Below are 26,634 nucleotides of genomic sequence, written 5' to 3'. Positions count from 1 at the left end.
TACTTTATAGAATGTATACATAATCAGCTTTGTTGAATGAATTTGTTCCATTAAGGCTGTCTGAATATGCGATGTCTTTTATCAGCGGATGAGGTGTCAAGAATCACTAGACTAGGATAAAGCTGCTTAAACTGTCTCTAACTATCAGCATAATCAGTTATTAAAAAGTCCTAGACAAAATTTCAATATGGCGTTTTCATTTAGCGTATTGTACCTTATTATAATTTCTAGTTTAAATTATTGACTTGTCTACTACTATATTCTGCTTCAGAATAAACACATATTTGATAAAATGGGCATGATTGCAACATTCTTAGTGTGGAACCTCAGATATGATCTTTTGGAGATAATTCTTTGATCACAAATTTTCTCCCAACTATAAGTACATATTTCGTCTTTATCAAAGGTGGTTTTTTGTCACTTCAAGTCATGCTTGCTCATTTTAAATTCTTAGCTAAGTTTTTTTCAAGCTTTCCTCGTCATTTTTTCTTGTTGCCACGTGGTGTTTTGTTTGGCGGGTTGATTAAGGCTGGGCGGTGAGACAGGAAGAGCTGGCGCAGGAGCAGCCCCAGGGCAGGCGAGCCGAGGCGGGCTGCCCTGGCTTCCTTTGTTTTTCCAAATACCTGTGTAGTAAATAGGATTTTTCCAACTACATCCTCTGTGCTACAGTAATTTATAGTAAAATACATGTGGCCTTTGTCCCTATTCCTGCCATGGAGTCCCTGAAGTCCTTGGACTCTCCTAAGTGATGAGATGATAGACATGTTAACATCAATGGTAGGACTTTAGAGGAGGCTGAGTTAAATCACCAGTGACCAATGATTCGCTTGTGCCTGTGTAATAAAGCCTTCCTGGGCCGCAAGGACAGGGTGTGGAGGGCAGGGCTGGTGGGCACCTGGGAGTCCATGCCCCTTGCCTTGTACCCTTCACTGTGCATCGCTTCCAGCTGGCCCTTCATTATGTTTTTTTATAGTAACCTGGTCATCTGAGTTCTGGAGGCCACTCCAGCAAATTAACTGAACCCAAGGAGGGGTCCTCGGAACCTCTGGTCTACAGCAGGTTGGTCAGAGGTGCAGGTGACAGCCTGGATTTGCAGTGGGGAGGTGGGGAGGGAAAAGGGCGAGGGGCCAGTCCTGTGGGACCGAGCCCTAACCTGTGGGGTCCGATGCTGCCTCCTGGCACACAGGGACAGTCAGCTGGCGTCCCAGTTGCTTAGCAAGTTAGGGAAAACGGCCTAGAACTGGAGTCAGGATCTTCTGCCACCCCCACTTGCTGATCTAAAACAAGCGCATTCAGAGGACACTAACCCCACGAGATTTAACATGGAGGGGGTCCTGCCGCCAGTCCTGCATGCTGGGGTCTGTCAAGGCCGCTGGTGCCGTGTGTCACAGACGTGGGGATGGGCTGAGCAGAAGGCGTGGGGTGTCCATGTGGGCACTGAAAACACCATGAAGCTGAATTCATAGCATGTTGATGCTTCAGGGTGGAGTTATACTCTGCATCCTTTTTCCTACTGGCCTTGATCCGTAAGGCTGTTTTGTTTGCCAGTGTGTTTATAGCTACTGATGGATGCCAAGGCACTAAGGCAGCAGAGGCCAGACTGCCCTCCACTCTCAATGGTGGTGTGCAGCCTGACACAGCAAAGAGCCCGGAAGTGTTCACCAGGCCTCAGAAAAAAGAATTATAGAATTCGGATCAACACTGAATTCATCCTGAGGCTCCGTGGCAGGATGACCTGGGTTTTGCTGCCCTTGTTTGTATGATGTTACTGTAAGAACAAGTGTTTCTCAGGGTCTGTGATAAGGGAAAAGGCCAATGGAATGATGGGGCCAGAGGACAGGTGAGGAAGGGTCCCTGGACAGCCTCCCTGCCCTGGGGGCGTCTCCCAGGAGTCACGGGGGGCCAGCAACAGATGGGGCTCTTGGCCTACTAGCCCCTTTTTCCAGAGCTTCATAAAGGCTTTGGGAACAGACGTGGGCAGAAGACTGTGGCCAGGAAGTACATACTCTTTAATGCTGTGGTCTTTGCTTTGATTTAGACTGTCCTATTTGAAGCTGTTCACATTACCCTCTGCTAGTGGCGATCCCTGGATCCTCCCTCTTCACTCAGCTGATGTCTTCTAAGAGAAATCCAGGGCAGAGAAGAGAAAGCCATTTAACCACAACTGTCAGTCTGCGCAACTCAGATCCCTCCGTCACAGGAGGCACCGTCCGGAGGTCCTTTTCTGGGGACAGGTCCAAAGTGTCCATGTGCACTGGGTCCCACTGGTGTTTTGGGAGGGTGGGCCTGTGCGGGTGCCCAGGGGCAGCCACTCCTGGCTTCCTCTCCATCTCCAAGCTGCTTTGCTAGTGCCTGGGGGTCAGGACCTTGAGGGTGAGCCCCACGCTCAGTGTGGCCATCGCCACCCCCAGAACAGCCCCTCGGCGGAGGGCCAGCTGTCTCCCCGACAGTCTGCTGGAAGGAGCGGGAAGGGTGTGGGCTGCTTCTGGAGCCCTGAAGAGGTCCACAGGGCACTCGGGCCGTGAGTACAGGGTCAGGGCTATGCCAGGGTTGCTGCCCGTAGCCACTGCAGAGACAAAGCGGAGCAAATGCAGCAACCTGGAGGCAGGGGAGAGCCTTGGAGTCAGGAGGCCGAGGGTGACTGCCTGCCTGCCTGCATTTGTTCTGCTCTAGAACTGGTTAGTTGAGCTCTGCACCTGACAAAAACGCGTGCCTTGACCTATTCTGCAGCAGGATCAGAGGAGGGGATTCAGTGGGAAAGCATCTGAAACTGAATTTGATGTACAAATAGTTACTGCTAAGAGATCAGATGAGGCGTGTTCCTGTCCCAGCCTATCAGGACATGTGACACATCAAATATAACTCACGTATGACTTCAGAATGCACACTAAGTGTTCAGTCGGCGTGCCGTGCCCAGAGTCTTGCACTGGCCGAGGTGCCCGGATGAGCCGAGGGCCCTGGGATAGTAAGGGCTGTGGGCTGCGAGCTGGTCAGCCCGACACTCGGTGCAAGTCCTGAGGCCCCAGCACCTGTGCTTTGAGCTGGGGCCCTTGTTTCATCAGAGATACTGGATATAGAGCAGAGGTCTCTGTCTGATGGGTCAGATGGGCAGACAGGGGAGGTGCCTCCGGCTCCAGTTAGTACAGCCAGGCCGACCTGCCCAGACCAGCCGCTGAGGCAGGAGGTGGCCTTCTGCCCTGAGCTGGAGTTAGGTGGCGATAACACACTACCGCCGGCCTGGCCCACGCTCCGATCTGATCTCTCGCCTTTGCCCGTCGAGGCCCGTGAGGAAGAGACCTACGCTCAGCCTCGCTTCCTCATCTGCGCAGCGGGGCTACGGCTCGCTGCCTCCCAGGGCAGAGGGGGTGAAGGATATTAGCGCCCTCTCCCTAGGGCTTTCCGTCATTTCCATGTTGCGAGGATGGGGCTTGCTTGGTTCCCAATCACTCAAGACGCACGGGGCAGCCAGGCGCAGCTTGCCCCCCGCATGTACGTAGGAGCCCCCGGCAGCATTACCTGAAGCTGCAACCGCTGCGTCAGGCCCGGGCTGGGGGGCCGCGCCCGCCGCGCCCCGCTGCGGCAGCCCCACGCGCTTCTGGGCCTGAAGGAGAGAGCCGCCTGGGTCAGCCTGCCGGCCCGCCCGTCCTCCGCGGGCCTCGCGGGGAAGGGCATCAAGAAGGTGTGCCTGCCAGTTCGCCCCAGGCGCTGAACCTGAGACTGGAGGCTCGCACTGCCCCCGTCCCCCGCGCCCCGCCCCGCCCCGCCGCCACGCTGGGAGTGCGCGCCCTGCTTGCCTTCCCTGCGCGCCAAGTTGCCCAGGGACGCAGCCCCGAGAGCAGGGCCACCTGCTGGTGAGAGGATGTGCGCCGCCCCTGACTGACCCCGGTTAGGGCCTCTGTATAAACTTCTAAGATTCTGGCGGGTGGGTGCAGAATCTTGTCTAGCTGCCACCTCAGACAAGCCTCATATGTAAGTCCCTTGCTGGTTAAACCTGCCACCTACCCATCTGAAGTGGCCTCCTTCTTTCCCTGGTCTCTCCCTGCCTTCCGCCTACCAGGGGTGGTTTCAGATGACACCCCAGAAGCTCCCTGACTGGAGGCTGTGATGCAATAGGCCTCACCCGTGGCCTGCCTTTAAGACATTGCAAGCTACAGCAGAACGTGCTCATATACTCGTGGGGGGGGGCTTTAAAGTGGTGCTGTTATAAATCTGTATCTACCATTACGTTACATGCCAAGATGACTTGCTCCCCGCATGAGGGCAAAACTGTACCCTGCAGGAATAGGGGTCTTTGAGAAAACACACCCTTCTGTGTGCTGCCTCCGGGTTGAGCCCGGCCTCTTCTGTGTCCGAGGGGGGCAGACGAAGTAATTTATTACCTCTCCCAGAGCACTGCACACTCTCCGGCGGGCGGGCGCACATGGGTGCGGGCCATCTGGCTGAGCTCTCTGCTTTAGTCTGGCGTTCGGCAGCTGTGGCTGGCTAAGGGCGGTTTGGGTGTGTGTTTGCTGCTGGAGAGTGTGCTGCCTGCACTGGCCCTGTCTGGGGGCCAATTCCAGAGATGGGAGTAGATGTGGGGCTGGGACCACACCCATCACTGCTGCTGATGCCCAACGTGCTCTGGGCATTTCTGGGGAGGAGGCACGGCCCCTGCTTGGCCAGGGAGTGTCTCAAGGCCAGGGGCTGCTGACTTACCTCCTCTGCAGCTAGCTTCCAGTCCATCCGGGCAGTATAGACAACAAAGGCAGCAGCTGCCAGCAGGACACAGGCTAGCATGCCCAGCCAGAGGCCTGCAGAGACAAGTGACAATGGGGAGAGTGTCCAGTGCCCACCCGGGCTCCCCTGACTTTCCCTCACACCACATACCCATGATCCCCATTCCCACCACAAAGGTCAGAACGATGCCGAGTGGGAGGCCGATGATGTAGTAGGCGATCGCATTAGCCAGGGCTCCAAAGGTTTGCCGGCCGGTTCCCCTCAGGACTCCACCGGAGACGCACTGGGAGGGAGGCAGAGGGGAGAGCAAGGGTGAGGCGGACAGATGGACGGCTGTCTCACGCAACAGGCCCTTTCCTGAGCAGGTGCCATCGCGCGGCCCACAGGATTCTCACAGGAGCAGGCTGCTCTTGTCCCCCGTCTTCCAGGACATGGCCAAGCGTCAAGCCACTTGCCCAGTGCCACACAAAGTAGCTGAGAACAGGCATGGAGGAACTTGAAATGCATACACTAAGTGAATGTAGCCAACCTGAAAAGGCTACATTCAGTATAATTTCAGCTATGAGACAACTTGAGATGGCAAAACTATGGAGATAGTAAAAAGATCGGTGGCTCCCAGGGCCTCACGGAGGGGGCACACGGGGAGAAGGGGAGAAATGAGTATGTAGTACATAGAGGATTTGTATGTAATGAAATGATTCCAGTACTGAAATGGTGGATACATTTCATTATATAGTTGTCAAAACCAATAGAATGTACAACACCGAGAGCTGAACCCTAATGTGAACTGTGGGCTTCAGTTAATAATAATGTATCAATATACTTTCATCAGCTTAAGAAACATGCCACACTAATAATACAAGCTATCCATAGTAGAGAAAATGAGGGGAGGGAGGCGGTTTATGGTCCTAAAAAGAAAACTACAGGCCTGAAATGGCATCCCTTGTGCTAAAAGCCCACGCGAGCAAGCCTAGATTTAATACCCGATCTAATGGCAGTCTCAGCCTCTCCCAGAAACATAATCTTAATCCACCAGTCTGGAACTTTCTGATCGAGCAAGAGGAAGGTCATCTGTCACATGGGCCTCTTCGTCCCCCATAGAAAGAAGTGGTCGCCTACATAATAACAACCCTGCCCCTCGCTTCCCCCCAAAGAAAAGATGCCTGGGGCCCAGAAATAATCCTTAATTTTTTTTATACTAGTTCTTGCCTCACCCTCTTCCTACAAAACCTTCCATTCCATCCAGCCCCTCAGAGCACCCTTCTCGTAGCTGGGTGGGACGCTGCCTTCATGAATCACTTAATAAAGCCAATGAGATTTCAAATTTACTCAGTTGAACTTTTAAAAATTATTTATTTTTAGAGATCAGGGAAGGGAGAAAGAGAGGGAGAGAAACATTGACGTGTGAGAGAAACATCCATCAGTTGCCTCTCGCACGCCCCCAACTGGGGACCTGGCCCACACCCAGGCATGTGCCCTGACTGGGAATTGAACCAGTGACACTTCATAGGCTGGCATTCAATCCACTGAGCCACACTAGCCAGGGCCGAATTTTGTTATTTAACAATGGGAACTCTATTTTTTTTATTTTTTGCAATATTTTTCTATGAACCTAAAACTGCTCTTAAAAATAAAATCTATTAACTTCTTTAAAGACAAACAATGCCAAGAGTTGGCAAAGAAGCAGAGAAAGTAACAACCTCGTGTACAGCTGGTGGGAATGTAAAATGGTGCAGCTGAGATAGGCATGTGGCAAAACAGCTGCACTCGATAAAAGCTACAGGAACTGTCAAGAAGGAAGATCAGTCCTCTTCGTCAAATTTATGGCTTAAAACCGGCAGAGACCTGGTTGATCCAACATGGCAACTAATTTCACCTAATGGTCACCGCAGCCTCATCATACGCTCGTCGTAATATATTAGCATACTAATCAACACACCTGGCAGCTGGCATGATCAGAAATGGAAAGTCTACATAGAAGGACACAAATTGGCCTACAGAACCCCTGTGAGAAATCTCCACCCCTTTCCCAGGAATATCCTGCGTATTTCTCACTCTACAGCCCCCCGCCCACACACACAATTAAATGAACCTTTATAAATGAAGCAAATTCTGCTAAAGGCAGGGGTGGGGCAGCTCTGTCTGTGGAGTGGCCACTCTCTGTCTCACTGCTTCAGTGACAAACTCACTTCCACTTTAAACTGCTGGCTATAGTTTGAACTCTTTCCTGCACGAAGCCAAGAGCCCATAGTGGGTCCTGGACCCTCAGGCCCCCGGAACCCCACAACAGGAGAAAAAATATGAATAGTGTTCTTAACAATATCCTGACAAAAGCAATACTAGGTTCCGTAAGATCATTTGTTTTATGTCCCTCATGAAAACTATGGGCGTGATGACAAAGCGCAGCCCAGCAGAAGCAGTTCTGCTGAGGCTATGAGCGTGAGTTCCAGGTATGCTTACGGACGGCCTGGCTGGATTCGAAGGTAAATTCTAGGATATGTGGAGAGCTGGCCAGTATGCCCAGAGTCCTGTGGGAAAACCTGCCACAAACAGTGTCTCTCGGTGGGTTATTTGCTGAGCGCACGTGCTCGGGTTGCTCACGCAGCACACACGTCCTCTGCAGGGCTGCTGCGCGCTGTGGAAGCGATGCTTTCCTAAGAACTCACCCAACTCGAGGTGCAAAGGCAAAGGCACGGGATTTCAAACCCTGCTTATAAAATGAGACTTCAGCATTTTCTTTTTTATGCCATGCTTTTAAATATTCATGTAATTCAAATTTGCACTAAATGGGACCTGTCCTTTCGTGTCAAAGGGGCAGAAAATCCAAGTTGCTCTGTATTCTGGGTTGACTCACTGCCCCTCAGAAATGTCCCTCTGCACTGGCTGCAGGGGAGGGTTGCTGTGGTGCTCCTGGCCGGGCAGGGGCGCCAGTCAGTGCCTGCATCCCCGCTCACAAGGAACAAGGACGAGAAAGGATTTGTGAGTTCACACTGGTGCCACTTTTCAGCGCTCTGCTAATCTGCATTCATTGCTTGGCTTGTTGGAATTGCTGAAGGCAAGGGGAACTACTACTGTGGATACACACAGAGCGGATAGGAGCGAACGCTTTGTGCCTTTACCGCCATTAGCCCTCTCCATGGACAGACGCGCTGTGCCCACAGCCCCGCGAGGCCCCGGGAAGGGCAGGCGCAGGGGTGGTACTCACACAGGTGCCCTCGAAGAGCTGAAAGACGATGTAAATGGGCAAGACCTTGCTCACCAGGGCGATCGCTTCTCTGAGGATGAAACAGGAAAGAGCATTCATCTGGAGCGCTGAGCCATGACTGTACTCTCAGAGACCCAGTTCTATGCCCTCTGTCACACCCCCTCCCCAGGTGTTGGGAGTAGAGGGCGTTGCCCCATGCAAGCCCAGCACCCCTAGCCCCAAGCTTCTGCATGTCTGTGGGTCTGCCTCCACTCCAGGAAGCCCTCGGGGTTGACTGCCCTTCCGTCAGCACCTGTCTCTGGACCTCGTCATGGTGGGGACCGTGGCCTGGGGTGCAAGCACAGCACTGGCTTCCTCTCTGCGAGGACAATGCCAGGGCTCAGCCAGACATGTGACATCTCTGAGGCCTGGTGGCAAGCCACTCTGCCATCTCCCAGAAGTCAGTGAAGAAAACCGATTACCTACTCATCATTGGTAAAAATATAGCCCAATTTATTTCTCAGGATGCTCAACAGGGTGGTGATAACCAGCGAGGTGCCAACTGAAAGAGAAAAGAAAGTGTTTGGCTAAACACAACCCCCAGGGGAGGGGGCAGTGGGGGTCCCCGCTCAGGTCAGCGCAAGTCAGCCCCGCCCTGCACACCCACAAGCCCAACGTCCCCGCATCCGAGCAATTCATGTGACTATGACATTCTTTTGCCATCCTGTAGAAAGGACTGCATATACAATGCCTTTCCTGTCCTGGCTGGTGTGGCTCGGTTGGTTGGGGTGTCGTCCCATAGACCAAAAGATCGTGGGTTCAATCCCGGGTCAGGGCGCAGATGACTACCCTGGTCGGGGTTCGGTCGAGAAGGCAACCAATCAGTGTTTCTCTCTCACATCGATGTTTAGCTCTCTCTCCCCTCCCGCTTCCCTGCTCTCTAAAAGCAATGAAAAATATACCCTTGGGTGAGGATTTTTAAAAACATTAAAATGCCTTTCCTCCCGTGGTTCTCAACGTGGGGTTTCCTGGACCAGCAGCATCAGGACTCCTTGGTAACAGGTTAGAAATGCAGAATCTCAACCCCCATCTCCAACCTATGGAGACAGAACCTGCGCCTGGTGAGGCCAGGAGGTCTGTGTGTTTCTGCTCCGGCCTGCAGGGGACTGCAGGGCACTTGAAGCCCAAGAACCGCTGCTCTCCATGGAGGGGCTGATCTGCACCTGCCGGCCTGGGGAGGCAGAGCCTTGGTGGGGGACACGAGAAGGTTCCTTCTGAGGGTGGGATGCGCAGGTCCCAAGCTCCTAGGGGTGCTGGCAGGGCAAGTTTGCAGGGGGCCCTGGGCAGCGGGTGGGCAGAGCTTGGGGAGGAAGAGCCTTCGTACGGTCACACTAAGGGGAGTGGGGGCGAGCTGTTCCTGGAAGGGCCAAGAGCCCCAGCTGCAAAGGGGTGGACAAGGGGCAGAGCCAGCAAGAGAGATGTTTGCTGCTCAGGGGGTCGGGGCTGAGGCACCATCAGCGTACCAGCAGGGGCTGCTCCGGGCCAGAGGGCAGGTGCAGCAGGTTCAGAAGGTAAACCTGTCCACTCCCAGGGCTAGACCTGCCTGCAACATGCCAGGCCCTCCCCTGGCCCAGGCCCTTGACTTTCCAGCTTTCCAAGCCCTGTCTCCCCCGAGAGAGGACTCCACTCACCTGTGCAGAGCATGCCGGAGATGGCCGATCGCTTAGCTTGCACAGTGTCTGAAGCTCCCAGGGACGTCCCTACTCGGACACAGACTGAGAGGCTGAGCCCCATTGGAATCTGGGATCAAGATAAAGAGGTGCTATGGGTGGAGCCACCCTCTGTTCCTGGGACCGGGGTGGGGGTGGGGGGCTGCTGAGCTGGAAGAGGCAGGGGCTGGTGGTGGCGCTGCCCTACAGCCTCTGACCCAGGCCCGAGGCGGAGAGCAGGACTGTAGGGTGGGCCCCAGGAGGGCAGCATGAGACCAGAGGGCATTTGTGGTTGCCGGAAATAGGCAGTGACATCTGAGGATGGGAGATGGGGTGGGGATACCCCACGTGAGCCAGCCAGTCCCCCATCCACTCCATCAAATGTCACAGACAGACTGGCCTTGCAGTCAAAATCACTGTGCTCCCAAAAACTCATGAGTAAATGAACTTTTAAAGGGCAAATACAGCCCTACGTATGCCAGGAAAGCTTCCTATAAAAAAAAGAAATCAATGAAAACCAACTATAAAAATCAGTTTTTGCGAATCCTGTGCTTAAACCTGGGGTCACAGACTGTGCACCCCAGAAGCATAGCAGGTTTGTATGTGAGTGACACAGGACAGCCCATGCTGCTGTGGGGCAAGGAGGCTCCGGGGACTGTGCTGGAGGAGAGCGAGGCCCCCCACCAGGGTACTCTGTCTCCCAGCTCTCTCCAGAGGGGGTGCAGGGACAAGGGCCCACCACTAGGTAGACTGTTCCATTTTCCAAGAAAATGCAAAATCCAGATTATGATGTGAAATCTCTCCATTAAATGGTGTTAATTAACTCAAAAGAAATTCTGGCATCCTGTGAATTCAGTGTTACCCACGGGGGAGAGGCTTTGGGTTGCCTGGGCCTGCAGGGCTGGGACATCGGGGAGGGTCCCTGAGGAGTGACAGCCCCTCCTCCCAGGCCCCCAGGGCCGGGTGGGTGTGGGCCACATGCAGGTGCAGCACACCCACCCAGAGCCTCACCATGTAGATGACTGTGGCCACCTCGTAGATGATGGCCTGTGCCGAGAGGTCCAGCACGCTGAGCAGGCCTGTGGGAGAGAGCAGCGGGAGTCCCGGCCCGGGGCCAGCTGAGGGACCGGGGCTGACAGAACGCCCTCCTCCCTCCACCGGGAGGCCGAGGGTAAGAGACTTCTACGGGCAGATCCCGAACAAAAATGGTCCTGGTTGGCCTCAGCCTTCCGGGAAAGTCCTGCCCAGTTATGGAATTCCCTGCGGGCTGTTTCCTGGTATGGTTTGTCTTTCACACAACCATGGTGTGGAAAGACAGCTGGGCTAGGACCAGGAACCCCAGTTCGGGCCTCTGCTCTGCCACTGTGGGACTCTGGACAGTCTCTCTTGTTCTTGGGGTTTGGTTTTCCTATCTTTAAAGGAGTGGGGGTTGGGGGGCAGGGTTTGGATGAGAAGGTCTCCGGGGCGACTCCGGCACGGCCTCTGACTCTCAGGCTGAGTGGACGGGGTGCGGAGTGCCCACACCTGCCCTGCCCCCGCATGCTCCCACACCCGCTCATTACACCTCCCCTCCTTGGTTGACTCAACCGCCTCTGCCTGGGGCTCAGAGATGGATGGGGAGGCAAGGGAGCAACTGAGCTAGCCTGGCCGGGGTGGGGTCCCAGGAGGGGGCTTCTGACCTGGGGGAGCCACCTACTTGGTCCCTTGGCCTGCTTGTCCACATACCCATGAGGAAGCTCCCGATCTCGTAGGCCCACCACTCGATGCACAGCATGAGCATGCTGGGGACAGCCAGGCGGAAGAAGGGGCCCCAGTCCTGCAGGCACTGGACAGACCAGCCTAGGAGCAGAAGCCTGGAGAGCTGAGCAGCCCCGCTGTGTGCCCGCCCTCTGCTGGGAGCCCCTGATGGCCTCCGGCTCTGCCCACTCCGGGCTCAGCTCAGAAGGTGCAGGCACTTGGCACTTCACAGAGGGCACACCAGCTGGGCCAGTGGGGGGTGGGGCAGCGGCGGAGGGCGTGGGGACAGCACCAGCTCCCCTGGCCAGCGCAACCGAGCAGCCAGGGACAGGGCCTCAGGAGCGGCAGGGCTGCCCCAGGGCTGGGACACCACCGGACCCTGGGAAAGGACCCTGCCCCCTCTGGGCTGTTCCCTCATCAGAACACTTGAGTTCTCATCTCTGCCCTGCCTCCCTGGGAGGCTTGTTGGGAGGGTGGCACGAGCTCGGGGTGCAGAGGATGAGCAAGGCAGGGGGTCTGCACAAATGGGACGGTACCGCCATGCAGGACTCCTGTGCCCTGAACGAGGCCTGGGGGCCCCAGAGCTGCTCCCGCAGTGCCTGGAAGCAGGGCCCACAGCCACAGAGTTAGGCTTCTGGAGGCAGGACGCTCGGGGCCTGAAGCCTCGGAGAACACAGGCATGCAGTCCAGCTGCCACCATGTACCGACTTGGGTATTGTGGGCAAATTGCTTAACCTCTCTCGGTCTCAATTTCCTCCATGTAAGTAAGATGGAGCAATAAGCGGTTGTGAAGGTTAACTGAGGTCAGGAACGTCGGACACTCAGCCCACAGCTGACACCTCAGATTTTACCTGTGTTCTTACTGTGAGTCTAATTGCCATCCTGACACCAAGAAGCCAGTGGAAAGTTCCCTGGGCCTGTCCCCAGCAGGGCTCTGCACTGTGACATGTGGCATGAGGGGGCCCCAGGACTTGGGGGTGGGAGTTCTGCAGGGTGGAACAAAGGGAAGGGGGCCCTGCAGGCAAATAGAGGCAGGCCAGGGATGGGGCTCCTGCAACCGGGCTCCCGCTGAGCCTTGTACCTGCCCCAAGAGCACCCTGTGCCCCTGCTGTGGCCCACCTGATGCTTGCCTGCTCATCCCCCCAAAGCAGAGCGGCCTCCCCACCTGCCCACGTGGCCACATGCAGCTTTTTCAGCACGATGTAGAGGAACAGGAAGGAGGTCTGCACAAAATGCGCGATGGTGCTGGCGTAAGCAGAGCCCCTAGGGAAGCCGAGAGGGCAGGGCTGGCGCTGGGCCAACTCTGTCCATGGGGAGGGTGCTCCCTGTGGAGCCAGCATGGGACAGAGGGGCACAGGCCCAGCTCGCTCAGCACCCCGTGCCCGGGATGGCCTCGCCCAGGAGCCACCAGGGCTGCGGGCATGATTCCTACCCTCTCCAGCCAGGAACTACTGTCAGCCTCTCCTAGAAGGCAGGGGCACGGTTGGGGAGGGGCTCCTCTCCTTTCTCTTTGGCAGGGAGTCCCCATCAAATTCCTCAGGACACCCCACTTCTGGATGGTGTGAGTAGCCTCTGCTGTCTTCGTCATGAGGGGTGGGGCACTTAGTGGGTGGTGCTCCCCTGCCAGGCCCCCGGAGCCCACCAGCCTCACCTGATGCCCAGGCTCAGCACAGAAACCAGGACGTAGTTGGCCAGGACGTTGATGCAGTTGCCCACGATGCTGCTGAGGACTTGGGGCCAGACGATTCCCTGAAATAAGTGAAGACTGGCCTCACTGTGGTGTGGGCAGGACCAAGGGGATGCGGGCCCATCTGGGGGACATGCAGCTCCTCATGGGCCTCTGTACCAGAGACCAGTCCCCTGGCACGGCAGGGTCACAGGTGGCAGAGAGGGAGAAAGCCCCAGGCGCCCCTCCCCACTGGAATAGGGCAGTGTACCAGCCACTCCTCCAGCCAGGGACCTGTACCTGATTTTGTAAATATTTTGCCAGCAGGTTGCAAAGAAAAATCATCTGTATAAAATAAAATAAAATAAAATATATACACACACAAATAACAACTACCAAAAAACAACCAGATGAACATTAACAGGTATTTCTTAGATATCTGAGTTTGGGGGCAATCACTTCATCAAAGTATATCTGAGACCCATGGGCAGGCTTTACCTGGATGTGTGCCTTGGCCCTACCTGTGGGATAGAGGCCCCTCAGGGCCCCCGATGGGCCCGCGGGGAGGGAGGCAGGCAGGGAGCACCGGCTCTGGAGAGCCGCACTTCGGGGGCCTGCGCAGGAGGCAGAGTGCCTGGCAGGGTTTCTGGCTGCCAACCCAGGCCTTCCATCAGCTTAGGAAGGCTGCCAGGAGCCTGTGCACAGGACATACCAGAGCCCGAATCCATGGGCTGTGACCACCCCAGGGCCTGGCTCTGGTTGCTAGAGACAAGAATCTGCAGGGAGTGGAGGGGGCAGGGCCTTCCCTGTCTGTGGAGCACAGGGGCATGCATGTCTGTGCATGTGTGTGTATGTTTCAGGGACACTGTACCCGCTCCTTCTGTCCTCGGGCAAAGCCTGGTCTGGGCCTCTACCTACCTGCCCCACCCTTCCCTTAGCCCTCTACTTAGATTTCAGGTGGCACAGTGATTCAGAGCATGGAGCTACAATGTACTGCCTGAGCTTAAACACCAGCTCTGCCCTTAGGAGCTGTGATTCCAGGAAAATTACATAACCTCTCTCGCCGGTTTCCTCATTCGTAATGAGTATAGTAATGTGTGTATACTTCATATTTATATATACATATACATACACATATAGACATGCAAAGTGCTCACAAAACAGTTCTTGGCATATTTAAGCATTCCAAATGTTAGGTAAGCATTGTGTATTTTGTGGGAGGGACTTGCTTTATTTGATAAAGGAGTTGCCACAGTGATAACTTTTTAGGGTGTTTTCCCTGCCTTGGCACAATGGCCCTGTTGTACAGGGTACCAGCATCTCAGTACGAAGAGCCCAAACGCGGCTCCCAGGGAAGACTTGGATGCGGCTTCTATGGAACTGGCCAGGCCCCAAAGAGGTCAGGGCACAGGCCTTTCAGTGTGGATGCAGCTGGGGCACACCCTGTCAGACCTGGGCATGCTGTAGCACTCTGAAGTCACATGACCCATTCCCTTCCCAGCTCTCTCCTCCAGAACTTTGCCCCCTGGTGCCATGGAGGATGAAGGGGTGCTGCTGTTCCAGAGATAGAAGACATTTCCAGCTGGCAAGGCCATGTCTGATTCAGGACTGCCAGGGAGTCAGTAATGTGCCACTAAGCTTCAACAAATCTAATAGTAGAGCAGCGGATTCCAGAGTAGATATACAGACCACTGGGTCAGGCCAGAAATCTCAGGAACTGCCCCAAATGGACACACAGCTTATTTAGTACTCCAAAAACTCATGGAGAAAAGAAAGAAGGGGATAGTCAATAATCAGTCTTAGAAAAAGTTCATTAAAGAGATTAAAGTCTTAGATATAAAAATGGAAACCAGAAAAGGATTCAGAGAGAATATAGCAAACGTTAGCTAATCTTGATATGGGTTAAATGTTTTTAAGCTCACCAAAGACAGATATTATAAAGAATAAGATTTATAGATGTTACATATACATTAAAAATTCTTTAAGTCAAATATATAAAAAAATTAAAAGGCAAGTGACAAACTGAAAAGTGTTTGCAATATATATGACAAAGGGTTAGGTTATCATGTAACAAGTTATTATAATTAGAAAAAGATTAACAGTAAAATAAGCAAAGGATATAAACCATTCACAGAAGAAAAACAATTGATCAATAAATACATGAAAAATTTTCAACTTCATTGGCAATAAAATACATGTTAAAACAACTTCTAATTGGAAAAAAGTTAATACTCTGCAGATGAGGGAGTTGTTAGTGGAAGTAAAACTGCTGCAAATTGGTATCAAAAGCCCTGACAGAAGAACTCTCATTCCAATAATGCATCTGAAGGAAATCATTACAGATGTTCACCAAGCTGTTCTATAAGAATGCTTATCGAATCTTATTTATAATAGCAACTACTAGAAACAATCTGAATACCTAACATATAGAGATTGGTTAATAAATTGTGGCACTACTGGATACTATATAGCCTTTGAAATGGGTGTTGCGAGAGGCTATTTAATCATATCAAGAGACTAATGACATATTCGAAAGGAAAAAAGCTGATTATAATGCAATATACACACAGTGGCCTCATTTCAAACTCTGTGTAGGGGTGTGTGCTTGAATCCTCAGACTCGTGAATAGAAATAATCCTGCATAGAGAACCTATGCTTTCTCTGGGTGGTAGGATTATAGGTGATTTGAAATTTTTCTTCCCTAGGCTTTCTACAATTTCTTCGATAAATGGTTTTCTAATCAGGAAAGTACGTTCTGTTCCTTTTTAAAAGTTCAGTCTGCACCGGCTGGAAGGGGAACTTCTCTCCTACGCCTTCAGCCACCCTCGCTGCACCGTGGCGCGTCACTGCGGGCCCAAGGGGCCTCCCCAGCGGGCAGGGGGCAAAGGCCGGGAGCCAGCATCTGGGAGCGCGCAGGGGCCCCCTCTGCCGGGCTCGGCAGCCCGCGCACTTACCGGGAGTGCGGGCATGGCGATCAGCACGTATTCCTGGGTTAGCCTGCAGGAGGAGCAGAAGCTGACCGCTTGGCCCTGCCCGGCGGGGCGTCCTGGGGACCCCGGGTGGAGGGGAGGCGTTCCCAGCCCCGCCTATCTCCGCGCAGACACGGGGACCTTCGGGAAGTAGTGCGGAAGGTGCCAGGAGGAGGAAGCCGAGGACCCAGCCGCAGGGGCCTCGCGATTCCGGAACTTAAATTTGGAGTGGTACGCGGTTTGTAGGGGGTGGAAGAAGTAACCGAATGAAGTGCACATAATATACAATGAACGAGGCATTCCTCGGAGGGACTTTTCTAAAGTGAGTAATAAACTGTAATTCATCAGAAATTGGTTCAGTCCTCTTTCTCCTTTTTGGAATATGGGGTAGTGCACATTTTATTTCTTCGAAAGCATCTGTGAAGTTCCAACTAGTGCTGGGACACAAACGCAAATGACATGCCAATCCTCATCTTTCTCTGCTCTTGAATTAACCCTGGCCGCCCGGCCGCCCACTGCCCAGCGCAGCTGGAGCACCATCCCGCGCGGAGGAACCTCCGCCTAACCGGGCACCCTCCCGAGCCGCTGAGCTTGCGACTGCTTGTGACCCAGAGCGCGCGGGGTTTCTTCTCTGGCCTCCCAGCAGGGGTCCAGCGGTACCTGGACACGTCAGGGTCCTGCCCCAGGAGCAGCAGGAGCTGCTGGGTGTTGAGGAAGAGCGCCCAGCAGGGGAAGCAGCAGAGAAGCAGGATGAGCGTGCCCCTCTGCAGGATGACCCCCATGTGCTTCTTGTTGGGGCTGCCGAAGCTCTGCAAAACAGCAGCCCCTGCTCAGCCCCTCCTCTGCCCCCCACCCCGGGGCAGGGGGGGGGGGAGCTCGGGCAGCGTGGCCACAGGCTGGCGGCGCCAGGGCCCCGGGAAGGCCCCTGGGGTAGCGGGCACTCTCCGTGCGAGCCCTCTGGGGCGGGCGTTTGGCAGCCTCTGCAGGGCCTCAGCCGGCTCACCGGACAGCAGCTATTTACTGAGTACCGGCCTCTGTCCACCATTGCGCCGGTTCTCCAAAGGCACCTAGTATGTATGGTAAGCGTAATTTCCCCACATCACAGTGGAGGCAAGTGAGGCTCCAGAGCATTGGCCAAGTCACCCTGAGGGGAAGTGGCAGCCAGGGTCAACCCAGGTCCCCAGGCCCACTGTAATCCAAGAACTCTGGGTCCCCGAAGGCAGAGGGTCCCAGCTGCCCACCTCAGAATTTGACAGACCAGGGCAGGGAACTGTCTCCACCCCCTCCCGGACCCTCTTGCCTGGGGGTCCAGACCCTTTCAAAGGGGAGGGTCCCGACTGCACTTGGCCCTCAGGGGCTGGGTGGGAGGAGAAGACAGCTGCCCGCAGGGTGTGTTTGAAAGGGTCCCAGCTCTGGGGAGCACTGAGGGGCCTTTGAAGGGTCCCCACCCCCACAATTCCTGCAGCAGTTGGGGGATCCGCCCTGGCCGTGTCCAGCTCCAGGACGCTCACCTACCTGGGACATCAAGGTGTCACATGCTGAGGAAAAGCCGAATCCTACAGAAATTCCGCAGACATTGACAAACTGAAGCCACACAGGAGGAAACACAGGGTCGTCAGGTGGAGCCCAAGGAGGGGACCGTGCATTGAGGGCAAGGCCACCCAGCAGCAGCTCTGAGGGGCAGCTGAGCCAGACACCCCCTTCTGGTGGGGTCCTGCCCGCACACCCTGTGTCTCATCTTGAGAGAGCCTCAGGTCCCAGCTGGGAATGCAGCTGTCAGCCCTCCTGTCAGCCCAGGGGAGAAGCCCGAGAGCGGGGGTCCCTGCACAGTCCTGCCTGTACTCACAGCCACTGACAGGGTCACTGACGCCAGCTCCACTTTGCCTAGGTGCCCACAGAACACGGAGCTCACGACATAGATCATGAAGGACAGCATCTGGAACAGGACCTGGAGGGCGCAGCCCAGCCTCAGCCTGTGGCCCCGCGTCACAGCCCGGCCCCGCACTCACACCAGGGCTCTGCAAAAAACACTCAAAGGCACCAGGCAAGTTGCTCAAGAGTGTGGCTGAGGCTGAGGCTGAGGCTGACACAGCAGCTGGGGCTGGGAGACCAGGAGCCCCGAATGCTGCTCCTCCTGCGCCGGCAGCGGCCATGCTGACCCAGGCGACTGCTCCCTGTCCAAACGTGCAGGAATGCAGGGGGGACACCTGCACACTGCCAGGGACAGAGAGCTCAGCGCAGGCGTTCAGTCCTGCTACTGATGTCGTTACTGGAATCATGTGGCCAAGCCACATAGACAAAAAAGAGGAGGGATAAAACCCATCAGAATCTGAGCAATGGCTCTGTCCAGGTGGTGATTAGAGATGAATTTCTTTCTTCTTAAAACTTTCTGTTTTGTCTGAATCTTTTACAGGGAGCACATATCTATTAGCCTTTGTGGTCAGAAAAAAATGTATCTAAAAATATTTTTCTTTGGCAATGAAAAGGGCAAGAGTGCCCCTTCTTCTCCTGAAAATGCCCCTTTGTGGGGATCCATAGGCTCCTGACTCAATGGAATTCACTTGTGATCATGAGATCTTTCAACCCAGTCTTCCTGTGGGCTTCCAGAGGACACACATATCCCTGCTGAGCATGACCACACACCACGGCTACTCCCCCAACCCCCGCACTGTCCAGGGACAGTTGTCCTGCTGTCACCTGCTCTGGGCAGCAGCCCCAGGGGCAGCCTGAACACAGTCAACAGGGGAGGTTTCTGGGGAAAGACTGTGAGCCACCCCCGCACACCTCCAGTGGCGCCTGGACAGCAGTTGGCACCCGCCCTCACAGCCCCTCACCTCTGCCTCCTTACCAGGGGTCCAGACAGGACAAAGAGCTTCCACGCCTCAGCCCTGAAGCCAACGGGGACCAGCCTGCAGAGGGCAGGGCCTCGGCCCCCTTGGTCCAGGGGAAGCGTGTCCCGGAGACTGTCCATTCCCATCTGCCGCTGGCGGGCACCTGCACGCCGGAGCACTCCCGCGGGCAGCCCTGGCCCGGCAGGCAGGTGAGTTGCCCTGCAGCCTGGCTAATGAGTTACATGCAGAGGTGGGGTGCAGGGTCTGCCTCGGAGACTGACCTGTAGGATCCACCTGGCTCCCTGGGCAGCCCGCTGGCCCCAGCCTCAGGGAAGACCAGGACAGAGCCCTGGACACGTGGGAGTCACCCAGGATGATGCTGGTGGGTGCCTTGTACCTGCTCTCCCCAAGGGTCAGCAGTACAGCCCCAGGAGGGGAGGGGTGGGGGCAGCACAGAAGGTGCTGGGCCTGGGGGGCAGCTGGGACACTGGGAGTCATACACCTTGGCACAATCATGCCCAGATGGGCCCCATTTCACAGACGTAGAAATGGAGACTCAGAGAACTGGCAGCAGATGCCATGTTCTGTCGGGGGGCTGCCTCAAGAACCCTGCCTTGGGAAGGGTGAGGTGGGAGGGGACAGGAGCCTGAGAGTGGGCTGGGCTGGGACCAGGACCTAGGATCCCTGGGAGGAGCCCCCCCCCAGCCCTCCCTCTGCCCACCACCCCTTTGGGAAGCACCCTGAGAGCTAGGTGACCCTCATGGGCAATCAGCTGTCTATTTTGCTCAGTGCAGCTGTCATTGGGCCTCCCACCAGGTTCCTGTCTGGCCCACCTGGTCTCCCCTCTCATCTCTTCTATGTAGGGTTGGACTGCAACCCCCCAAGGACAAGCAGGACAGGGCAAAGCTATGGGAAGCCATAACTGCTACCCCCTCCCCTCCTCTTCACTTGACCCTGGATCAGGCTTTGAAGTACTAGCTGAGCCAGGGGCAATGAGTGAGGGGCCTGCAGGAATTGTGGGCAGGACAGCTGGCCAGGGGAGGGCTGGGCTCCAGTCTCCCCATACACCCTGCAGTGAGGGGTAGCCAGATGCTCCGGCATAGCCCCCAAGCTATGTGGAGGGAGCGAGTCAGGACAAAGGCAAACAGAAGGTGCTCTTTCCAGCCCTCTCCGCAGTGGCTCGCATGATGCCCTTCCCGCAGTCACATACAGCTGCTTTATTTACACAGAATTCCAAAGTGTTCCCCTGGTAGGGGCATCTGGGTGACCCGGGTGATGTCTCTCCTTCATTCTGCCAAACCTCCCACTGGAGCATCCTACCACCTGTGCACTAAATAGTAAATCTACAACCGATGAAGAAAAAAGAGAAGACATTTTATCACCACTGAGATTATTCCTGGTATATGACACAAAAAAGAAGGGCTACAGGTGAAAAGCTGCAGCGCTTCAGGTAGGAGGTCATTGCTGGCATTCATGGTATCGCCCCTCCAGTGCCCTTCCTTGTCCTTCTCACCTTTGGCCGGTTCTCAGCTGGGTTGGCTTCCTCTTCTGAAAGAGTGACTGAAAAGTCTTCCTTCTATCCGGGAGCCTGAGCCTTGGGGGTGTCTGTCACATGGAGCTCACTGCTCCCACTTGGTGGGGCGGGCGGCGAGGGCATCAGAAGTCTGGCCTCCTGTCGGCCAGGCTCCGCTGAGACTGTCCCATGTGCACTTGTGTCTCTGGGCAGTGCGGGCCTCTCCTAGCGTGGGGAGGTTTGAGGGGAGCCATTGCAGGAGCGCAGGCTGAAGCTGCGTCCATGGCAGGACCCCACCTAGAAAGGGGCAGAGATCACTTCTGCCTTGTTCCGTGGGCCAGAGCTGAATGCAGGCTGGCCCAGACTTCACAAAGAGGAGTCAGTTCCCTTCCTGGAGGGAGATGTGGCAGAGATTCTGCAGCTTCTGTGGTCCAGCACAGACACCTCACGTTCCCCACTTTCATCCCACTTCCGTTCTCTTGTCTCCTGTCCAGAAAAAGTCTCCTGCCCTGCTGGCAAGGGAGCTCAGGACCCTCACAGGAAAGAAGGACCCAAAGCTTCAAAGTCCTGGGAAGAGTGGTGAGGCAGAAGACAGAATAGGAAACTCTGACACACTGTGGCTGTCATTCGTCAGCATCCTGATTTCCAGAATCGCCCTGTGACACCTGATCATAATTAGCATTGTGGTTTCCTCCCTGGGAGGGCAATCAAGGAGGAGTGTGGGCAATCGCATGTGTAGAAGGTTAAGTAAAAACCCTATAAGCCTATGACTGTTCAAGAGAAGAGAACCATTCCCTGGCCTGCTCTCTTATCTTGGTATGATGAAGCCAGGAGAACCTAGACTGAAGCTACTACCCCTCTGTTTCCTGGAAGAAATGAGGATTTCGTGAGTCAGGATGATTTTGACTTTGGAATATGTAAAATATGTGTTTACTCTGGAATTAAATATTTTAGTGTAACTTTCATTATGTCTGCATTTCTGCACATACTCTTTAATTGGTAAAATGTAATTCTTGACACTTTCTGTATGATTGGAGTCCCCATCTCTAACATACTGTAATGATGTGCTTTCTGCCAAGTGGTTATTCTCCTTGGTTTGCTATGTTAAAACTGTAAATACAACGATTATGGCATTCCTCTTTAACTGGATTGGGTTTTTTCTGTCCCTTTGCCTGACCACCTCAGCTACAGGAAGGTATAGGGCCATTTCAGGATTTGGTCTCTCTTTAATTAAGTGGGTCCTGATTGTCAGGTTTTTCACTTATTTCCCTGGATATTTTGATGGTCAGTATTGGCTCTGGTGGGTGTTCCTTGTTTTAGGCTTTCTCCTGTTTCTCAGAGGATTTATCAATTATGATGCCAGTAACTTTCTCTCACTTGCTTTGGTTATCTGTTTGTGTGGTCCGTTCAATTCTTTGCTCACAGCCATCACGAGCCTGGACCCCATCTCCATCTGCAGCAATTTGGTGAGCCAGCCAGGAGGGCTTCTGGGGAAACACCAGATGGGTAAGAACACTTTTCACCCTTCCCAGTGGTTGGAGGAGACTTCCTTTCCCTCTGTCTCCTTTATGCCTTGGGACACCCCGGCTCCTTGAAGAAAGTTTGCCACTTTTGTGCGTGCACGGCTTAAAAGACTCCTGTGTGAGGATTATGTGGTCATGGACTGGGGTTAGAGGTTAGTTCCCCACCAGGCACAGCACCCATGCACGGAGGCGCACTGTAAGACAGCAGCGGCCCTTCCCCATGGCCTTCCACTCAGAAAGGGTTGCCGTGTACACCTCCCTTCTTTGCTACGTACTATCAGTTTCATTCGCAAGCCGACCACATTCCTCCCAAGACTTGCTTCACCCATTGAACTTTGGTCTCTCGATTTGCTCCTCTTTCCTGTCCGTCTCTTCTGCAACCCAAACGTATGAGGTCAATGTTGGTGAGTCCTTTTAACTCCTTTTGGAGGCCTTCCCAACCCAGGTTAGGTTTGTAAAATTGATAAACTAGAACGCTCCTGCCCCCTATGAGTTAGAGCTCATAAACAAGAAGCAGAGGAAACTAGGTCGAGTTAATCAATAATGAGGAGCAGAGGAAACTAGTGCAGGTTAATCAGTTTCCCCTCTGGTACTTGAACAGCAGTTTTCCTTTTGGTCTCAGGAATTGTTTCAAATGACTGGTACGGTCCCCTCCCTATAACCCCTTGCAGGTGTCCAGCGGTGTCCAGCTTACCCGGGTTCTTCATGAGCCAGGCTAAGTCCAGTTTAGCCAAAGCCTCTGAATTAAATATCAGGAAAGCTACAATTAGTCCGTGGCAACTCCAGTTTGTTTTCTGCCAGCCAGTACACTCAAGCTCTCTTACTTTGCCAGAGATGACTGGTAGCTTAGAACAGTGGGATAACAGGGGACACCCTGTACCCACTAAGCTCTCTAGGCAAACAAAGGGGGACACCTCCAGGGAGCCAGGGAGTTCCACTCTCTTTCTTTTCCCCGGTTACACCGCGGACAACATGGGTCGTACACCTTCAGATCTCTCAGGTTCCCATTGGGGTGCATTCTTAGAAACTGGGGAAATTTTGACCCTGAAAAATCTCAAGAAAGAGAAGCTAATTTCCTTTTGCTGTGCCTCAGTATGAACTAGGAGATGGGGAAGTTTGGCCTGAAAATGGGAGCAACAATTACGCCATGCTACAGTTAGACCTGTTTTGTAAAAGGTTAGGCAAATGGTCAGAGGTTCCCTACCTTCAAGCCTTCATGACACTGTATCACAATCCAGCCCTTCGTTCTGGGCTACGGGAGGCAGCCCCTCTAAGGGTCAACATTGACATCTAGATGACCCCACCTGTCTCTCAGGGGGAACCAAGTAGGCTCCAGAGTCCTGAAGTCTCTGCTCCCCCCTCAGAGGAATTAACCTCTCCTCCATCCTACTACCAGAAACCCAGTCCGGTAGGGCATACTCATACCCTGCCCCAGAAGGAAGCAGTGGGAACAGAAGGCCCTATTTGAGTACATGTAGCCTTTTCAATAACTGGCCTGCAGCAGTGCGAAGAAAGACTAGGAAACCTCTCCGAGGACCCCTCATGCTTCACTAGTAACTTCAGACCTTAACCTTTGCATTGATATGCCCTGGAGAGAGCTTTATGTACTCCTGACCACGTGTTGCTCTCCAGAAGAGAAGCAACAAATTTGGGAAGAGGCCCACATACCTACAGACAAATTACATGCTCAAAACCCCAATAATGTAGTACTGGCAGCTCAAACAGTCCCAGATCAGAACCCCAAATAGAACTACAATACAGCAGGAGAGAACAGAAATAAAAACACTATGATATACTACTTATTGGCTGGAATAAAAAATTGTATCAAAAAGCCAGTGAACTATGATAAAATCAGAGAAGTAACACAGGGAAAGGAGGAGAACCCTGCTCTCCTCTGTAACCGATGGGTGGAGGCATTCCAGAAATATCCTCTCTGGAGGGCCAACTATTAATAAGATGATACTTTATCAGCCAGTCAGCTCCTGATATTTGTAGAAAGCTTCAGAAATTACAAATGGACCCACGAACTCCATGGCCCAGCTGATTGATACTGCCTTCTCAGTCTTTAACAATTGTGACTTGGAGGAAAAGAAAGAGCAGAGCCAGCGTGAGAAAGGGAGGGAGGGACAGCCAGCCAAACTACGGCGCTATCCGTGAGCAGCCAGCCACCTCAAAGTAACCCAGGACAGCCACGGAAGTGCCAAGGGCAAAAAGATCGAACAGGCTTTAAGGGCAAACGCCCTAGACACTGGGCAAGGGATTGCCCTAGGTCACCCCCAGGGCCATGTCCCATGTGCAAAGGTGCAAACCCTGATCCCTGGCCCTCGAAGGTAGACTGCCCCCATTTCCAGGAGCGGAAAGGGGTCATCATCTGTGGCCATGGTGGCACCTGAGGACAGAGGGTACCTGGGGAACAGGTTGACTCCAGCCTACACCAGCGTTTCAATCTCTACAGAGGAACCCGCAGTAACCCAGATGTGGCAGGTAAGAAAATGACTTTTCTCCTTGATACTGGGGCCTCTTACTCTGTCCTTGACTCTTGCACTGGACCTCCCTCCTCTAATTCAATTAATATTATGGGGGTTGAAGGAAAATCTCAGACTTGTTTTTACACACTCCTGTCACCTGTCAATTTGAAAGCCAATTTTTCAACATTCTTTCCTAATGATTCCTCAATGTCCTTTACCGTTGGTAGGGCCAGACCTCTTGGCCAGATTATGGGCCATTTTGAGGTTTCAGGAGGTCCCAGTTCAGATATTTAAAATTATGTTAGTCAATAAAAGGAAATTAGAAAATGCCATCCTAGAACAAGTTTTATGAAAGCAGGTCCCCTAGTTTGGGACTCTGGAGTTCCTGGAAAAGCCGACTGCCCAACCAGTTCAAATTCCCTTAAAGCCTGGGACAGCCCATCCCCATAGGAAACAGTATCCTAGCAAACGGGGGGCCCTGGAGGCTCTGCAGCCCATCCTGCAGAAAGTTGTAACACACGGGCTGCTAGTACCCTGTCAATCCCCCTGCAAAACTCCAACCCTCCCTGTTCTTAAACCAACAGGGGAGCACAGATTGGTGCAGGACTTAAGACGAGTTGACAAGACCGTTGTACCCCCTCCATCCTGTTGCGGCCAACCCCCTACGCCGTCCTCACCCAAGTACCAGGCTACCCCCAGTGGTATACAGTCTTAGACTTCGAAGGTGCCTTCTTTTGCATCCCTGTCCACCCAGATTCCCAACACCTGTTTGCATTTGAGTGGACCGATCCCAAAACAATGACCCATCCGCAATAAACCTGGACAGTCCTACCACAAGGCTTTAGAGAGAGCCCTCATCTGTTCTGAAGAGCATTAGAGAAAGGTCTAAGGGAATCAGTTCTAAGCGGGAGCTGACTTACAATATGTGATGATATTCTAGTCTGCAGCCCCTCGAAGGAAGCCTCAGACTGTAACACTTTCCAAACTGAAGTTCCTTGGGGACTGGGGATATTGAATCTCTGAGAAAAAGGCCCAAATTACCAGACAGAAAGTAAACTATTTAGTATGTATCCTAACCACAAGATTTAGACAGCTGCCACCAAAAAAGAATAAAAGCAATCACTGAGCTAACACCATCCACTACCAAACAATAACTCTTTCCTTTCTTAGGAATGGCTGGATTTTACAAAATTTGAATCCCAAGCTTTGAACTAATTGCAAAACCTTTATGTGAAGCTACTAAAGGACCAGACACCAAACATATTATGTGGGGAAAAGAACATGACCAGGCCTTTAATAATATCAAGCAGGCCCCAGTCGAGGCCCCGGCCTTAGGCACACCTAACTTAAGCAAACCTTTCTCTTTATACACAGCAGAGAAGCAGGGAATAGCCTTAGGGGTCTTAGTCCAGCGACCAGAAAATGAACCTTGACCGGTTGCGTGTCTCTCTCAAAAGCTAGACAGTGTAGCACTGGGCGGCTTCCGTGTCTAAGAGCAGTTGCAGCCACAGCCATGTCGACCAAGGAAGCTGCTAAGTTAACTCTCGGGTGGAAGTCAGAGGTCTTAACTCCAATCAGGCACAAGGAGTATTGGAAATGAAAGGGCTCCTCTGGCTAACAGGAAATAGATTGACCAGATATCAGGCCCATCTCCTGGACAATCCTGAAGTAACTGTAACACATGTAATACCTTAGATCTAGCTCCTTAATGCCTACAGAATCACCTCCAGGCTTGACCCGTCCTTGTTCAGAGATCATTAATCTCACCTATCCCAGCAGGACTGACGCGCTAGACCAGCCCCGAGAAAACCCAGAGAGGAGTGGTTCACTGATGGGAGCAGCTTCGTACAGAACGGGCAGCGATATGCAGCAGTGCGTTTATATGGCGCCATGGAGACACGGCCCCTTCCACCCTTGACCTCGGCCCAAAGGCTGAAATTATGGCCCTGACCTGAGCTCTCATCCTAGGACAAGGAAAAAGGGTTCATATCTATGGAGACTCCAAAAATGCCTTCCTTGTTCTGCACGCTCACGCTGCCATATGGAGAGAAATCACTGTCAGGAATTTCCCCATTAAACATGGACCAGAAATCCTAGATCTGTTAGAAGCAGTTACACTCCCTGAGCAAGTGGCAGTCATGCATTGCAAAGGTCACCAGGAGGATATGTCCCCTATCCGCCAGGGAAGTAGAAGCGCAGACCAAGAGGCAAAGAAGGGAGCACTGGGGGCTGCCGAACGACTGGCCGTGTTCCCCTCAGTGAATGGCTCAGATATGAAGCCCAACTGTACATCTGGGGAGGTATCTGGGGCAAGAAGG

At 53.5% G+C, this 26,634-nt stretch overlaps 1 protein-coding gene and 1 long non-coding RNA gene across 6 annotated transcripts; one reads left to right on the top strand and one right to left on the bottom strand.

Annotated features, from left to right (window-relative positions):
* Window positions 1-1,990: 1,990 nt before the first annotated feature.
* Window positions 1,991-19,125, bottom strand: SLC47A2 (solute carrier family 47 member 2). 4 transcript variants are annotated; one of them, XM_090291185.1, is made up of 18 exons: window positions 18,830-19,106; window positions 17,828-17,929; window positions 17,497-17,565; window positions 16,642-16,790; window positions 15,967-16,009; window positions 13,313-13,357; window positions 12,998-13,095; window positions 12,512-12,609; window positions 11,335-11,448; window positions 10,621-10,688; window positions 9,592-9,700; window positions 8,387-8,462; window positions 8,214-8,279; window positions 7,922-7,991; window positions 4,867-4,999; window positions 4,696-4,790; window positions 3,517-3,601; window positions 1,991-2,566 (listed from the first exon to the last, which is right to left on the bottom strand). In XM_090291185.1, the coding sequence occupies exons 1-18, from the start codon at window positions 18,956-18,958 to the stop codon at window positions 2,346-2,348; spliced, it is 1,770 nt and encodes a 589-aa protein (XP_090147311.1). In that variant the 5' UTR covers window positions 18,959-19,106; the 3' UTR covers window positions 1,991-2,345. The 4 variants fall into 4 exon arrangements, with proteins under 4 accessions (XP_090147311.1, XP_090147312.1, XP_090147313.1 ...); XM_090291187.1 differs by having other exon boundaries at window positions 2,479-2,598; window positions 18,830-19,116; XM_090291186.1 differs by lacking the exon at window positions 8,214-8,279 and having other exon boundaries at window positions 18,830-19,022.
* LOC149997443 (uncharacterized) lies at window positions 19,057-25,071 on the top strand. 2 transcript variants are annotated; one of them, XR_016513998.1, is made up of 6 exons: window positions 19,057-19,194; window positions 20,042-20,262; window positions 20,820-20,904; window positions 21,751-21,831; window positions 24,200-24,332; window positions 24,901-25,071. It is a non-coding gene; the product is annotated as an uncharacterized LOC149997443 (long non-coding RNA). The 2 variants fall into 2 exon arrangements; XR_016513997.1 differs by lacking the exons at window positions 21,751-21,831; window positions 24,200-24,332; window positions 24,901-25,071 and having other exon boundaries at window positions 20,820-21,290.
* The last annotated feature ends 1,563 nt before the right edge of the window (window positions 25,072-26,634 follow it).

Source organism: Furipterus horrens, unplaced genomic scaffold, assembly GCF_987537825.1.
Source record: "Furipterus horrens unplaced genomic scaffold, mFurHor1.1.pri manual_scaffold_11, whole genome shotgun sequence".
NCBI lineage: Eukaryota > Metazoa > Chordata > Mammalia > Chiroptera > Furipteridae > Furipterus > Furipterus horrens.
The sequence above is the reverse complement of the archived record's forward strand: the minus strand, read 5'-3'. Positions and strand labels throughout refer to the sequence as shown.

Excerpts from the sequence above, each read along its gene's own strand:
- SLC47A2 (XM_090291185.1), bottom strand. The coding sequence starts at position 18,958 with ATGGGAATGGACAGTCTCCGGGACACGCTTCCCCTGGACCAAGGGGGC. Across the intron at positions 17,930-18,829 it reads TTGTCCTGTCTGGACCCCTG|GTCCTGTTCCAGATGCTGTC; the intron begins GTAAGGAGGCAG and ends TGCGCCCTCCAG. Across the intron at positions 17,566-17,827 it reads CAGTGACCCTGTCAGTGGCT|TTTGTCAATGTCTGCGGAAT; the intron begins GTGAGTACAGGC and ends GTGTGGCTTCAG.